The sequence below is a fragment of the Camelus dromedarius genome, chromosome 27 (genome assembly GCF_036321535.1).
Source record: "Camelus dromedarius isolate mCamDro1 chromosome 27, mCamDro1.pat, whole genome shotgun sequence".
Taxonomy (NCBI): domain Eukaryota; kingdom Metazoa; phylum Chordata; class Mammalia; order Artiodactyla; family Camelidae; genus Camelus; species Camelus dromedarius.
In genome coordinates, this window is record NC_087462.1 from 25,341,113 (window position 1) to 25,357,892 (window position 16,780).

Genomic DNA, 16,780 nt, shown 5'->3' on the forward strand with positions numbered 1-16,780 from the left:
ACCCTATGTCCTGCAAGAGGGCTAAGCATACCCATTAATTTAACAAAAGGGATGGGAGGACGGGGTGGGGGACACTAATCCAATCACAAGAGCCCTTTAGGAGCAGAGTTCGCTCTGGCTGGTGGGAAGAGGGGCAAGTCAGAGAAATCTGAATCCTGAGAAGGACTAGACGTGCCACTGTTGCCTTAAAGATGGAGGGGGTCACGTGAGAAGGACTGTGGGAGCCTCTGGGAGCACAGTGGCCCCTGACCAACGGAGAGGAAAGGAATGGAGACCTTGGACCTGCAGCTGCAAGGAACTGGGTTCTGCCAACAACCTGAACACACTTGGAAGCAGACTCTTCCCCAGGGCCTCCAGGTAAGAGCCCAGTCCAGTGACATCTTGATTTCAGCTTTGTGAGATGCAGGGCAAAGGATCCAGGCAAGCCCAACCGGATTGATGACCTACAGAACTATGAAATTATTAATGAGCATTGTTTTGTTTTAAACCACTAAGTTTATGGTAATTTGTTATGTGGCAACAGAAGACGAACACACCCTCTCTCTGTATTTTCTTCCCTTTTGTTGCCTCAGGCTTCATTCTGGATTTTCTTCCCCTCACCTACCTTTCAGATTACAATTTGCTCCTCAGTTATGTTCAATAGGCTGTTAAACTCACCCACTAACTTCATAATTCAATCACTATGTATCTTACAGTTCTATTATTTCTCTTTATAGTTTTTTTAAGTTTTCATTTTCCACCAAAATGTTTTCATCCTCTCTTTTAGCATCCTGAATATAACATCATAACTATTTAGAAGTTTGGCTCCACTAATGCCAATAACCCCTGTGTGTCTATTTCCTTTCTCTGCTGTTTGTGCTGGATTTGAGAATGTTGTCTAATCTTGTGTGACTAGCTATTTTTAATTATGTGCTGGACCTTGAACTTGCAAAACTGCTTGCTGTCTAGAAATAATCTGATACCCAGTATGATGTTATCTTCCTCCAGGCTGAATTTACACTAATTTCTGCTGGGTACCTGAGGGCACCAGCAATTTCAGTTTCCCTCACTTCAAGTTTGGCAAATGAGATGATGTGAAGCTAAGTGGCAGTGCCTGCAAGGGCCTGTTTCTTTCTGGCTCATTCTTACTTCCAGAACGCAGCCCTTCACTGTAGCCAATTCAAACCCAGGGGCGCTCACAAGGCCCCTTTAGAGACTCCTGGACCCGAATCCCTGTCTCCAGGAGCCCACAAGACAGTCCAAAGGACTCTCAGTCTCTTGAGCTGCCCACTCCAGGATTTTCAATGCCCTCAGGAGAAAGACCGCCCTCAATCCTGGGCTCCTCTTGTCAGGCTTCTCCGTCCCCGGACCCTGGCCTAGTAATTCTTTATTTACCTCCTTGCTCTCTAGGGGCAGATGCTGAGCATGGGGGTGGGGGTGGGAATGTGAGGAGCCAACAGGAAAAGCTGTTCCACAGACACACTTGTAATTAACACCTCTATTTCTAGCCACCTGTTTCGTCTTTGTTTTCTGTATCTGCCATCTCTACAACCTCTCTGGAATTCTCCTAATGACACATTGTCTTCTTTGTTGTAAACGTCTCGTCTTATTCTCACTGCCTCTGCTCTGCTTCATCTGCATCAAGTTTCCAGTTGCTTTTTACATTTCAGAAACTTGTTAAGTGTCCTCATAGCCACTGATTACTGTCCTCCTGGTCTCTCCGTTTAGGTGTTTAAGATCTACCACCTTAAATTAGAAGTTCCAAACCATTTATTTTAAAGGCGACACTATTAAGGTCCACAAAGACACAAGCATTTGTCCAAGGTCACAAAGAACTGCTGTGAGGATCCGAGCTGGACTTAGAATTCAGTTCTCCTGAACCACAAACTTCCTCCACCTCGAACCATGTATCTTCTTTATCACAACACAGTTTTGTTGTGGACATGATTTATTTATATTCGTAGAAGGTAAAGCAGTGTAAGAACAGACCAACACTCACACCTGCGCAGAACCGGAGGAAGCACAGAGGAGTAAGGGCCTCACCAGCCATTCCTGTCAAGGCTGTAAATCGTCACTTCTAAGCACCGTCGGATAGAATATTCAATACATTTTTTTTTAAAGTTAAACATTTCATAGAACTATTTCATAAAACAAATAGTCTTTACCAATTTTGGTTAAACAGCTTGAGATTTTAGAAGGAGAAAGAAAAACTGTGTATGAAAGAAATGTACACACATTTTCCCCACAGAGCTTCAATATCTTGCATTTAACTCTACTGTATAACTTAGTTAATATTTATAAATACTTCAAATGATAAACATTTTAAAGCTTACTTCCTAATTATTTTTACTAACAGTTTCAATGAACAACAAAAACTTACAAACAAACAGATCAAAGACAACTGTAAACACAACTCAAAATCAGGAGTCAGAATATTTTGTTTGGACCCTAACTCTTCCGTTCAACCCTGTACCTGTATCAGTGCCTGCACTGCGGTCTACCTGCACACCTGTCCCTGTGTCGTTACAAAGCTCCAGTTTAAACAGATGTTTAACAAGTTTTATACACCATGCAGTATTGCTACAATGATATTTTATTTCTCAAAAATGTAAAAGCCCACATGCCCCCTATATTAGTTTCCTATTGTTGCTGTAACAAATTACCACAGATTTACTGGTTTAAAACACAAATTTATTCTCTTACAGTAATGGAGAGAGAGTGTGTGTGTGTGTGTGTGTGTGTGTGTGTGTGTGCGCGCGCGCGCACGCACGTGCAGGTGCTTCAATCAAGCATTTGGTTCAATCAGAGAGGAGACTCTATTCCAAGCATGAGCTGAGATTATCTGGGGATTTTCCACAGATAAGTCTTGAAAGACCGGGGTGGTGTCTGGACAGACTGGGGTAGGGGTCAGAGGAGACTCCAACCAGGAGATGTGCGTGGGATGGGCATGGAAAGAACCTGCCGCATCTGCAGGGAAGGGACCATGGAGAAATGAGGCAGCTAAAAGTTAAAGCTTGACGGGGGGGACACTCAGGCCCTCCCGTCACTGATGAGGAAGGAAGGAGTCTAACTGGAACCATGCTTAGTTTCCTGCTCTATCCAAACAGCAGAACAAGGTAAAAGACCCTCTTCTTGCATCATGTACAAAAAAACAAAACAAAACCCACCACTTTTCTTTTGACGACCTTAAAGCAAAATGCCAGCGTCCAAGATGCTGTTCAAAATAGAGCAGGAAAAAAAATCCCCCCAAGACATGTGGGGGAGGCATCGAAGGGAAAGTTCCTCTCCTGTACCGTCAGTTCAGGACGGCCACCACTGCTGGCACCACCACTGCTGCAGTTGACAGGACCATGTCTCAAGCCCAGAAGGAGCACGAGGAGCATGTCCCCAGCGGAGGGGAGCCGGCGCAGGCCCTGGCAGAAAGCAGCAGTAAAGCACTAAGGGAAACCACGTCTCATCTCATCTAGGCCCGACTCTCAGGATGGCACCTCCTCTAAAAGCTGGACGAAAACATCCCAGAAGCCTAAGAATAATTTTCATAACTGCACAAACATTCCTAAAAGATAACACCAATAATCTGAATCATGTTAACTAACCTCTTTTTCATGCATCAGGAAAGTTAACCCAACTAAAAGGTTTTGATCTGGTCATGAGTAGCGGACTTGGGTTACAAAGTGAAGTGAATAATTACATCAAAGATCATAAACCGTCTGCTGTGCAGAGGCTCATTAAAAGCTACCTTAATCAGTTCAAAGTAATGACTTCTTTCTTGAGCAGAAAAGAGCAAAACCCAGTTTTTGATCTGTCCTTAGAATCAAAATTCAGGCTATGGCAACGGGGATTTGTGAGACGCGAAGTTAGGATGTTAAAATTTCAGCTCCTACATGTATGTGAGGTGAAAGTCGCTTCTAGAAACATTAGTAAAATTGTCATAAAATTATTTAAATAGAAATATTAAGAGTTAGGTGAGGACTGTTAAGATTCTGTCAACATACAGGTCAAGTTACTGCAAGAAAATGACAACATATGTTAATGCATGATGTAACATGAAAACACTATATCCAATACTACAGTGTCAGAGTTTAACTGCCATTAAAATGACAAACATCCTTAGCTTAAGGTAACCTTCAGTTTACTTTTTTCAAAAAAATTTTAAGGTGAAATTCACATAAATATAAAATGAACCATTTTAAAGTGAACGATTCAGTGGCATTTAGCACATTCACGGTATTGTGCAATTACCAACTCTATTTAATTCCAAAAGATTTCCCATCACCCCAAAACGCAGTTGAAAACTTTGCAGTCGTGCCCCGTTCCTCTCTCCCCCTCGCCCCCTTGAACCACCAAGCTGCATCTCTCCCTATGGATTCACCTACTCTGGATACTTCACATAAATGGACTCACGTAGTAATACCACCTTTTATGTCTGGCTTCTTTCACTTAGTATAGTATTTCCGAGAGTCATTCACCTTGCAGCGTACATCAGAGCTTTATTCCTTTCTGTGACTGATACTCCACGTATGTGTGTGACACAATCTGTGCGTCCAGCCATCTACTTATGGACATTGGGGCTGTTCCCGCCTCTCAGCTACTGCGAATAGTGCTGCTAGGACACCTGCACATGTACACAAGCCTCACTTGAACTTCTGTCTTTAGCTCTCCTGGGTGTGGATCTAGGAGTATTTACTGGGCCATGTAATAATTCTCGGTTTAACTCCCTGAGGAACCATCAAACTGTTTTCCATACGTGGCTGCCCCGTTTCACGTTCTCACCAGCAATGTATGAGGACTCTATTTCTTCACATCCTTGAGAACATTTGTAGTTTTCCATTTTGCTGATTATGGCCCCCTAGTGGGTGTGAGGTTGTACTGCACTGCAGCTTTGACTTGTATCTCCCAAATGCCCAACAGGAGGCACCTTGCCCTGTGCTCGCCGGCCGTAAGTCTTCTCAGGGGGGATGTCCATTCAAGTCCTTTGCCTGGTTTTTGTTTGTTTGTTTATTTTTTAATTAGGTTTTTGTTTTTGTGCTTGAGTTGTAGTAATTATTTATATTCTGGATACTGGACTCTTATCAGATAAATGATCTGCAAACATTCTCCCATTTTCTAGGTTGTTTTTCACTCTCTCGATAGTGTTCTTTGAGGCACAAAAGTTTCAGTTTTGATGAAGTCCAATTTTTTTCTTTTGTTGCTCATGCCTTCGGTGTCATTTCTGAGAATCCAAAGTCTTAAAGCTCTCCCCGTTTGTTTTCTTCTAAGAATTTTATGGCTCAGCCCTTATATTTAGGTTACTGATCCATTCTGAGCTGACTTTATATGTGATGTGAGACGTAGGAGTGCAGCTTCGTTCTTTTACATGTGGAGATCCAGGTGTCCTAGCACCATTTGTTGAAGAGATTGTTTTTCTCCATTGAATAATCTTGGCATCTTTTTTTTTTTTTTTGAAAGTCAACTGGCCACAGATGTATGGATTTATTTCTGGACACTCAGTTTTTAAATTTTTTAAAAAAATTCAGAACTTTCCATCCTATAATTCTACCACCACTTTTACCAGAGAAGGTTCAGCTTATAATGGTGTATTTGGAGTTTCATTTCAAAATTAGAATTTTTTAATGAAAAATACACATCCATAGTGAATAATTTCCTTATTAAACATTTCTTTAAAATACAAAGTTGAGACGTCATATATGCAAACTGGAATCAAAACTAATCTTTGAAAACAGTATTTTATAAAGTAGCATGTGATTTTATTGTTATTTACCATGTTGTAATGAAGTCATTAATTTTAACTGCCTACCCCTTATAAAGCCTTCCATTTTATAATTAATTATGAACTTCTAGTCAGCCTCTTAATGTAGTTATTACATTAAAAGTCCTTGATATCAGTCTTACTTAATTACCTGTGTCAAATTACCACCCACTTTCAAATAAGAGATGAATTATGTATCAAAAGAATGTTTTATTGTCTAGAACTTTTATTAACATCAAAGCACCCTAATTTGAACTATACATTGACTTTAAAACTTCTGGCACACTGGGTTTAAGTACCAACACAGCATGCTATCAGCTGAAGTTAAGATCACCACTCTTTTAGAAGCAAGCTGGGCATTCCTTCCAAACAGCTCCTCCTCCCTCGTTAGTTTTTCTGGGACTCTCTCTGAACTGCCATCTCCTCGTAGCTCCAGGGCCTCCAACTGCCCGGGCCAAAGAAAACAGCTAGCTCCCCTGATCACAAGTCTCTTTAACAGGCAGATCAGTGACTAAGCACTGATACAGTCTCTAAACTCAGCGTCTCTAATGGAGACAGAAGCTCACTGCCTGCTGGAATATCCAGGTTCTCTTTTATCTTGAATCCCCTCTGCCTACAGGCTGTAATCATTGGATGTTTAGCTTCATCACAGTTTCTTTTAGATGCAAAGACAATCTTGTTTTTATTGACCAAAAAGAGAAGATAAAGTTTTGCCCAGAAAACTGAGAGAGAAAAAGTTTGGGAAGTGCTGATAACTGTAGTCTAGAAAACATGTGAAAAACTTTACCTTTAGCTGGCCGGTGATGTCGCGGCAGCTGACTGTCTTACCATGCAAGAGACTAAGGTTCAGAGTCAGACCAACGGTTCTGACGTCCTGGGCTGGACACATAGTTGCAGTGAGACACCAAGGAAGAGACGGCCAGCCCAACCCCTCATACAGCATCCCTTCCTGGTTTATCCATGGGGTGATAATGACACTGACTGGCCTCATCCTGCCAATGAAGGGCAAGGCACTGCCAAGACGGCGCCTAGAAATGAACAGGAGTGATCGGGAGTAAAAGGGGGGGAGGGGAAAGGTGGCCGGGATGAAGAAATGAATAAAGCTCCAAACTTCCCGTACAACTCACTGTCATACCTATTGCTCTAATATCACAATGACAGGGGGAATGGAAAAGAAAAACAAAAACAAAAACAAAACAATAAAAAAAGAAAGAAAAACTGCTACCTATTTAAATTTATGCAGCATTCTAAGAATTTGAGTTTGTATCCTAAAACCTGACTACATATACCTAGAGCAAGAGGTTGACTCAATTTAGCTTATAAACCTATAGCAAAGAAAAGGGTCTTTTTATCATCCGTGTTTCTAAAGCCTGACGATTCAGTTCTACGTAGTTTTTATTACAACAAAAGCTCAATCCGCGCTATTGAAACAGACCACACTTACCAAACAATCCCTTGGGCTCCAGACCCAATCGGTTTCAACTGCTGGTAGCGCTTGAGGACAGAGAAAGTCGAGTCTGCCACCTGCACACTGTAAAACTGACCATCGCATTTACTGTCACTCATGATGCAGTGTCATGTGGTATTCTCCAGAGCTGGTGCTGCCGTCAGGTTCCTTGAAAGAAAAACAGGATGAACACGCATTCTTACTGAAATTACACATGCACGGCTCACTTAACGGCGTTTCAAATTGATTAAGACAACGTGGCTGTAAGTTGATATACTCAGACCAAGTTCTGAACTTCAGCGACACACACAAAAAATGCAAAGACATTTTAATGGTACAAGACTACCATGAAAGGAAGGCACCTTGAGGCCCTGCATGATCACATTTTAAGGGACTGGATGAGGAAGTAACCTCTGGAGAAAAGACTGTGCACACTTTGACCAGCTGTGGCAAGGCCATGCCAACACGTGATTCTCATCAGCTTGCTTCCTGTGAGACCAGACTATGCCGAGCTGTCTCAACCCGAGACGGAGGCACTCTGGGCGTGCTGCAAAAGGAACGTGCCTACAGTTCCCGCAGAAGCACAAATGGGCCAGTCTTCTGCTAAGTCCACAGATTCAGGTTAAAGTGATGAACCAGGAAGCAAGTCCGAGGCTAAAGTGACTGTAAAAGTGGGAAGTTAAAGAACAGGCTGTTGGAGGCCAGGTGACACCCGTGTGTGCAGTGCACGCCCACAAGAGTGTTCCTGCCATGCGAGGTGGTCCCGCCCGGGAGGAGCCAGCCCACGCCGCCCACTCCCCGCATCACTAGTGGGCTTCAGCACAGACAGCCATAGACAGAGAACTGTCACAACCGACAGTCAATGACACGGGCACTACGATGTCAGTCACGAGGCCTGAGTATTAACTGGCAGCCCCAGAGCAGCCTTTCTGTGCTTCAGACAGAGGCTGAGATTCCCACACAGGCAGCTACCTCTCCTTGGCTCCCTGGCTCTCGTCTGACAATGTTTATTGCAAAGTTAGCAAGCTCTTTATTTTGGTCATTTTTTTTAATGAAAAAGCCAAGAATAAAATCAGATAGGTAAAGATTCTATATGGTTTAAAAGCACAGAATTTGAATTTTATTCTGCAGCTCCAGAAAACCCCCGCCTGCTTGCTCCAACACCTAAACCTTACTGCCACCCGCTGAGTTTTCTGGAGTGATGGTATGTATTTCAACATGGTGATGTCTAGGACTTCCATAAAACACAGAAACAAACTGATTAATAAGAAACCTGAGTGAAGAATTTAAATCCAATGAATAGTTTCTCCAACTGACCTTTGCTTCATGCTTTTGTACCATTCTCAGGACAGTGGCTAAGGCACCGCTTTTAGGATCATTGCGACTGGAAGCCGTTACGCACTGGCCTCCGGAGGCCAGCACTGCACCAGACAAACGGACATGTGACTCACGACGACCCAAGGTGGGAGCATCAGCCCCGAGCTACACTGGAGTGACCCCAGGCTTAGTGTGTTGGCCAAGCCATGCTGCTGTGAGAAGTGGACCCTAAGCTTTAGGAGGGCGAGGGCAGGTCTGTCTTGCTCACCGTGGCATCTCGTACTCCTAGGACAGGAGGACAGGGAGGGCCTGGCCCCTGCGACAGAGTGAACATTCAGTAAACCTCTGCTGATTTGACCCATAATATGGTATCTAATATATCCTCACGATGCCACTCCATTTTACTGACATCTGAATGAATATCCCTTTCTAAAGATGAATTTATAGTTTTTAAGAGGCTGAGACAATTCAGCTCAACATTTATGGGGTGCCTTTGTACAAGGAAGTGATTAATTTAGCAGGCGTAGCAAGACCAGCCAGGAAGTTGTCTTGAAGTAGCACCTCATTCACTATTTGGGAGGAAACTGAGAGGAATGAGTCTGTTACCTACGCTGTAAGTCACAAAGAGGTGAGGCCATAAGCAAGACGTAAACAAAGGCAAAAGGCAGAGGAGGTTCCACCCACCAGCAGGGGTGCAGAAGACAAGGAGAGCTTCATGGAGGAGGGGGCCTTTGCCCAGGACGGTTTTGCCAGAGACGGAGAACAGAGGCACAGAGCTCAGGCTGACTGTGCTCAGGCATGGTGAACTGCTCTGCTCGACCAGTGGAGCTCAAGGGCAAAGGATCAGAGACAGACTCGGTGCGAGGCAGGGAGCCACCACAACCGGCGCCTTCTTTGCCATGTTGTGATGTACCAGCAGTGCTGGCCATTCATAAGGCATTTCTTGAGCACCACTGTGGACGAGTTCCCTTGCCAGAACAGACAGCAGTTGCCTGCTCTCTAGGTTCTGAGCTTACAGAGAGCACACACTGTGGGTACACTCAAGGAGAGACCCTGATGTAAGCACAGCCCCACACCCCAGGATGGAGGCTGGGACGCGGGAAAGAGAAGCAGCATGTGCAGAGAGCTGGAGGGGCCTTCTGAGGGTGACAGGTCATTTGAGATTCGGCGTTGCTGGGGAGTGGGCGAAAAAACTGGACAGAGAAAACAAGACCAGATCAGCACTGGCCCTGGAAGCCACTCGGAGCCACTGGGGCCTGGGCCTGAGGGCTGTGGAGGTGTCAAGGCACGAGAGGCTCGGGCTTGCTTTTTGCAGGGGTCACTCGGGAAGCTGAGGACGGGATGGATTTGAGCGGGTTGGACTCAAGACAAGGAGACCTGACCGAAGTGGCAGGTGGGGAAAAGAAGGAAATGCATGGCTTGGAGGAAGCATGGACGGGACTTGCCCTGCAGGAGACGAGGAGAAATGCGGGGGAAAGCTGGAGGCAAACAGGAGTTAGCTGCAGAGCTGGGGAGCTCGGCTGTAGGCAGGTGAAGCCTGAAGTGGCCAAGGACAGCATGACGGGCCCAGGCTGCAGGGCTGCTCCAGGATCCGCTCCTCCCTTCCTTTCAGGAGCAGCAGCCATCCTGTTCCAGCTGGACACGCGGCTGCCCAACAAGAGACGACGTCTGGCCGCTTTCCTGACATTCAGGTGTGGCCAGGTGACCAACTTCTGGCTGATGGGATGTGAGCAGAAGTGATGGATCCTACTTCCAGATATTTTTTTAACAGGAAGCTGCTTGCTTTCCCATCTATCTTTCTCCCTGCTGCTGGCTGGGGGATCAGTGGTCATAAACCCAGAGATGCAAGTCACATGCTGAAGATGGCAGAGTCACTCACCAGCCAGAGTTGTGAATGACCTTGTGGCACAGAGCTGCCCCCAATTCTGGCCCGCCTGCCCACACTGAGATTGGCACAAATTAATCTCAACCTTGTGGAGCAAATCTGGAGCCCTCTCTGCTATGGCTGCTGTAACCAACACCCTGACCAGTACAGGGCTAGGTTAGCTTTTGTGCATTTGAGGCGTAGATGATAGCATTAGGTCAAGAATTAATATAATTTCACTTCAAGATTTAAAATAATTTTAAAATTAAAATAAGTTGCCCTTGCTAGGCAGAAAAACATCACCTAAGAGAGAACCTGTCCAAGCCACCTCCTCTGTCGAGCTTGGGGTCAAAGCCACCGCCTCTGTTGAGCTTGGGGTCAAAGCCACCTCCTCTGTCGGGCTTGGGGTCAAAGCCACCTCCTCTGTCGAGCTTGGGGTCAAAGCCACCTCCTCTGTCGAGCTTGGGGCTTCATTAGATCAAGAGAAAGAAACTCAAGGCCACCCAAGAAAGCATGTAATTTCGCTATTAATGAAATCTACTCTCTCGAGATTGTATTTCAACAAAATGGACCTCAACCGAGTTTCAGAAGACAGTTTACAAATCGAGAAGTGTAAGATTTCTTCATGCAGTCATACTACCAACATACTGAAGCGGCAGACGCTGCTGTAACCCCCCTCCCCAGCCAGTGCTGGCTCCTCACCCTGGCTCCCAGCGTGGGACCAGCACCCCCCAACGCTGCCTCTGCGCTGCGCAGGGCCCACCTGGCTGCACGGTCACTCGGCTTCTGCAGGGCTGCCTCTGCCTCCCTCCCTCGGGCTGGGGGCTCCTCTAAAGTAGGGTGGGCCTGTCTTCCCTCTCATACGACACTGTTTGATAAACTGAAGGGAATGTCCGATGTTCACCAGTGATTCACTGAGAAAGCCTCTAAGAGGACACACTCTGCTCCTGTAGACCTGAGGGTGGTGAGTGGACACCTCGAGGTTAGGCACTGGCCCAGCCTTCGCTGAAGGCATCTGGCTCATGTACACACACGCTGCCCCCTCAACTTACCGAGCTGCTTTGATGAACACTTGTTAAATGAAATGCTCTAATCAAAAATCTCTGTTTCGTCAAGACTAGGGACTCCTGCAGAATCCCCTCTAGGATACTGGAGTAAAATCTACCCACTCTCTAAATAAACACTGGGCAGGAGGAACATTCTTACCTGCTTAGAGCACAGAGTAAGAAATGCTTTAAAAATTGTTTCTCTTACAGTTACCAGGGGGGAGGAGGGTGGGAAGGGATAAACTGGGAGTTCGAGATTTGCAGATACTGACTAATACATATAAAATAGACAAACAAGTTTATATTCTATAGCACAGGGAACTATATTCAATATCTTGTAGTAGCTTATGGTGAAAAAGAGTATGAAAATGAATATATGTATGTTCATGTATGACTGAAGAATTGTGCTGCACAGCAGAAACTGACACATTGTAAACAGACTATACCTCAATAAAAAACAAAAAGATTTAGTCATCTGTCTGCTCAAACATTTAAGGAAAGTAGTGCTTCAGAATACTCAAGGCATGCAATCTTTAAATTAACTGATTGCTATGTTTAAAAGCAGATTTTCACAATCACCCTCTTTGTTTCAATGCCTGCTACTGAAAGCTTTAATCAAATTGTTCTTCTTTTTTCCTACTTTAATTTCTATTGAAAATAGCCTAGCACAACAATTTAGTCTTTCTTGGATAACCAAGAATCTCACAGCATCTCAGCGTCATCCTTCACAACATGGGTTCTTAAGCTTCAGTACATACCATGATACAGAATAACAACTAGTATTTGGTTATCGCATGGCCCGCAGCTGGCTCCTAAAGATCCAGCAAGGATTCCTCCCATCGGCCCCTTGCAGTCGCCTGGGGCTGTCAGGTCTCCCCGTGTCCAGCCCCAATGCCCAGTGTGCTGAGTAAAGGCCTTCTCACGGCTCCTTGGACACACCAGCAGCTGAGTGTTCTCCCAGCCTCCATTCCTGATACCTCCAAACCACTGCACACGCGCCAAATGAGAAAGAGAGGCACGTGCACGTGCAAACCTGCACACGGACACTCAGCTCAAAGCGGAGGCGCTCCAGGTGCTCCCCAGCGGTGAAGGCAGACAAACTGCTGCACACTCATACCACCCAGCAGTAAGAGTGATCGAACCGCTGACACACAAGGTAACTTAGGAAGGTCTTGAGGGTATTGCGAAATTTTAGTGATAAAAGCCAATTTCCGAAGGTCAAAGTGGTTGCCAGGGGTGATGAATGGTGCGGAGGGGCAAGGCAGGTGGTGTGGCTACAGGGGGTGGCACAAGGAGGTCTTTGGGATGACGAAACCGTTCTGCATCTTGGTGGCGATGGTGGTGGTTATACGCACCTCCACATGTGATAAAATGACACAGGGCTGCACAAACACTGCAGCAGTGCTAGCTGCCTGGTTCTGATCCTGCACTGTAGTCATGCAAATATACAGCCACGGGGGGGGGGGGGGGGTGAAGGGTGTACGGGACCTCTTTGTGCTATTTCTGTACTTTTTTGTGAATCCATAATTATTTCAAAATAAGGAATTGAAACAGTTGTTGAAAATACGCAGTGATCACACTGTTCTGTGTTGAAATTCCTTCAGCAGTGACTGACTGCCTTGAGAGTAAAATTCGAATCCTCAGAACAGCAGAGGAGCGCTGCCAGCCACTCCAGGGTAGTACCAGACCGCCTGGGAGCAGCAGACGCTGGCCCCCGCGCACCTTCAGGTCTCTGCCTGAGCTGTTCCATCTGCCTGAAATGAATTCCCCCTCCCTTCTGCTCTCCTGGCCAAACTTCACCCTCCAAAATCTAACCCAAGTGCCTGCTTCTCCTCCCAGTTCTCCTCAACGGGCCTTCCCTTCAAACTGTGCCCAACACGCCCCATCTTTTTGGCACCACAACGTATGTTCATCTGCATTGCAAGTCAGTCTCTACTTCTACTGTAAGAGCCCCTCACGGGCAGAAGATGGGTCTGATCCATTTCTCAACCCTCTGTAATTACACAGCGGGTGCCCAGTAAACACCTGTGAAGGCAAAACTAAGTGGGAGATACATGGGGTAAGGCAGCTTGGTGCAGCACTTAAGATCAGGCCTCTGGAGTCAGAGGGCACTGGGGCTGCCGCTGTCTGGGTGAGTGACCTTGGCGAGTGGCTACACTTATCTGCAGAACGGGGAGGAGCTCAGAATCAGCCTCACAGGATGACAGCCGGACAGTGCCCAGTGCAGGGCAAGGTCTCGGTGTCAGCTGATCTTAGGACAGATATGACCACACCCATCCTACTTATCCAAAACAAATGTTTGCTCATTCTGAAAATGTGAACTGAAAGCTGGCAAGGGCACAAGCCGACGCCATGGTTGATGGAGGTGAGCACCCCAGTGAAAAACACAACAGCCAGAAGGCAACGTACAGAATTTACTCTTCATTTTAGGGTGTGGCAGGCAGATGATGTTTCAGGAAAGTTTTTGAAGAGATCTGCTTCACAAAATTTAACAGTAGCTATGTTTCTGAGAGTTATGAGTTTGTAAAACAGATCTGATTCCAGAATCAGACATGGGGGATTTATAATCTGGTGTGGCACCCTCATGCCTAGATGTGCTAAAATCAAACCAGTAGCAGCATGAGTTCCAATATCCAATATTTAGTCTAACAAATTAAATCATTTACAGTTCTGCAGAAATATATGTGTATATATATTTTTTAAAGGAAAAGGCGTTATTTTAAAAGCAATCATCACCGATTATTCTTTCTCTTAGCTTCACTGAAGGGCAGTGGAGATGTGTTCTTTAAACAAATTGGTCTAAAAAAATAAAATGTTTTTTAAACAAACCCCCAAGTTCTTCCTACCCTGGCCCATGGAAAGACAAACTAACAGGTGGTTTTCATACTGTTCATTCTCCTAATAGCCAAATAATTCAGTTACAGAAATACTTCAAATTACAGCTTCAAAACAGGCAAGAACCTATTTAACACAAAGACAGTTAATACTGATGTCTTGCTTTCAAGGGGGAAAAAAGAATTACCTCTTTAGTAATTCATACATCCTTAGAATCTATTTTTACTATCCCTGAAATGTTTTAGATTATGTAGTTTTTGGTTAAGAAAGATACTAAGGTAAAATTAGCTAGGGGGAAAAGGAGTAGAATGTTTTATAGGGCCCCAAAACAAAAAAGTCAAATGGAATAAAATAAAATGTGTTGAATTTCCCCTTCAAATATTGAGTGAACACTTGGCTGTAAGGAAGTCCTATGTTAAAACGGGACTGCTCTTCCTCGTTACTTTTATAGCTATTAATTTACATCCCAACGTTTTCCAAAGAGGATTTGAGGGGCTAGTTAAAAATGTTTTAACTGGTAATCCAAAGGCTGATATAAAATCTAAAAAGATCCATAGTTCTTTAAAAAAATATATAAGTTCTTACTGGGCAAAAGACATACAAAATCACCTCCCCACCCCGCCCAGTAACACGCCCTCCTAATGAATCAGCGGGTCTAGGCACAGAGTGCCAACAGCCCCTAACATCACAGTGAGAGCCAACCAAGCCCACCTGCCACTAGAGGAAGAGGGCACCCCACCCGGAAGGCATCCTGAATCCGACCAAGCCTCGTCTAGGTCCAACGACAAATTTTCAAGAAATACAGAAAAACACAAGACATTACACTGCAAAGAGGCAATCAGTAAATCTCAGTAAGGGAAATGCTCTTGCTTCAACAAATAAAACAGGGAAAACAAAAAACAGAAATAGAGGGGGTAATTCTTTTTTACCCCCTTAAAAGAAATAGAGGGGGGAATCTTAAAAGACACAGCAACCGATGACAAGGTATGGACCTTATCTGGATCCCGGTTCCAATAAAGAAACTATTAAAGAAACCATAAAAGTCATGAGATAACTGGAGATTTGAATACGGGCTGGCTGTCTGATGATACTAAGGAATTGTGGCTTTCCAAGTTTAAAGCAATTCTTATTTTTTAGAGATACACAGAAAAACTTACGGATGAAACGACATGACAGTTAGGATTTGCTTGAAAATAACATGGGGGTGAGCGTGTGTGGATGATGCTGGCCAGGAGTTGATAACTGTTGAAGCTGGATACTATTCTGTTCACTTCTGTATACGTTTGAAAGTCCTCATAATAAACAGTGATAATAAAGACTGACAGTGAAACTAGCTCATACAATCACAAAAGGCCAAGTACAAATGCAGTTATTCTTAAGGAAAATTATGTAAAAATGTCACCTTCTTAACCAGGAGTGAAGTGTAACTACACACTGAGATTAAAAACAGCTGCCCTACTGCCAAATCAATAGTGTTAAGAAAAAATGTGATTTTGTTTTACCTTATGCATCATGAAAACAATTGGTTTACTCACTATTAATTGCTTCATCTGACACTTTTCTTTATCCAGAAAATTAAGGTTTTATTTTAAATAGACAAATGGAGGTGTAGCCTCTAACATTTATTTCGAGGGGGGGGGGCAAATAAACACATTTTAATCTGTCAACAAATTATTTGAAGTCCTGACACACTGAAAATTAAAATTCTCAGGAGAATCAAAGCTCTTCAGAGAAAACTATGCCAAAATAGGATTCTTTTCTAACCCTGCAGGATCCTTTTGAAGGGAGGGAAAAAAGGAGGGTTAAATGAAGACGAAGGAAAACATTATCTAGACTGGATGTTGTTCTTCCAGAACAAAGTAAGAGCCAGAAGAGAAGACTCAGAGCTGAGGGACCCAGGAAAGAATGCTTATCTGGGGAGACCTAGGTTCAAATTTCACTTTCCAGCTGCTTGCTCTGAAACAGAGTGCTGAAACTCTAGGAGCCTCTGTTTCCTCATCTGCAGAGATAGGTTCCAAAGTTCCTTTCCCAGAGCCCAGTGACAATTAAATGAGAGTACCTGGCCAAAAAGGGCCTACCTCTCCTGGCCTTGGGTTACCTTTCCAGCTCATTCCAACTCTTTCCTCCCACACAACCTGCCCTGGAGGTCAACAATTCTGCAACCAAGCTGAATAAGGTCTGTATTTTACCTAGCTCACAGCATTTAAAACATTTTTAAATTAGCTGCTGCCAACATTTAAAAATCAAAACAGTATAAATGTAAAAGTCAAATTCTGACTTTTAAAACATTCCTGGGTGAGCTGGGTCTGATTCTCCAGGGTCCCCAATGGGCTACCTTACACCTTACCCTGCATGCTGACTCCTGACCCTACATTGGGCAAAAGTCGTTCCTTTGCCCTGCCCCTGCCCTTTCCCACTGCTTGCTCCCCTCCAACAAATTTCTCATCACCACTCAAGGCCCATCATCTCCTCTGCAATTCCATGGCACAGCCCCTCCTCAACCTCAACAACAAGCTGTCCTGCCACTGTCTATACGTCTGCCT

General features: G+C 44.6%; 1 protein-coding gene across 4 annotated transcripts in view; it reads right to left on the reverse strand.

Annotated features, from left to right (window-relative positions):
• MAPK9 (mitogen-activated protein kinase 9) overlaps window positions 1–16,780 on the reverse strand; it is a 46,190-nt gene that overhangs the window by 27,896 nt on the left and 1,514 nt on the right. For all 4 annotated transcript variants that reach the window (XM_031437996.2, XM_031437993.2, XM_031437995.2 and 1 more), the window contains exon 2: window positions 7,173–7,343. In XM_031437996.2, the coding sequence (XP_031293856.1) occupies window positions 7,173–7,294 (122 nt within the window). In that variant the 5' untranslated portion in view covers window positions 7,295–7,343. The remainder of the gene's footprint in view (window positions 1–7,172; window positions 7,344–16,780) is intronic.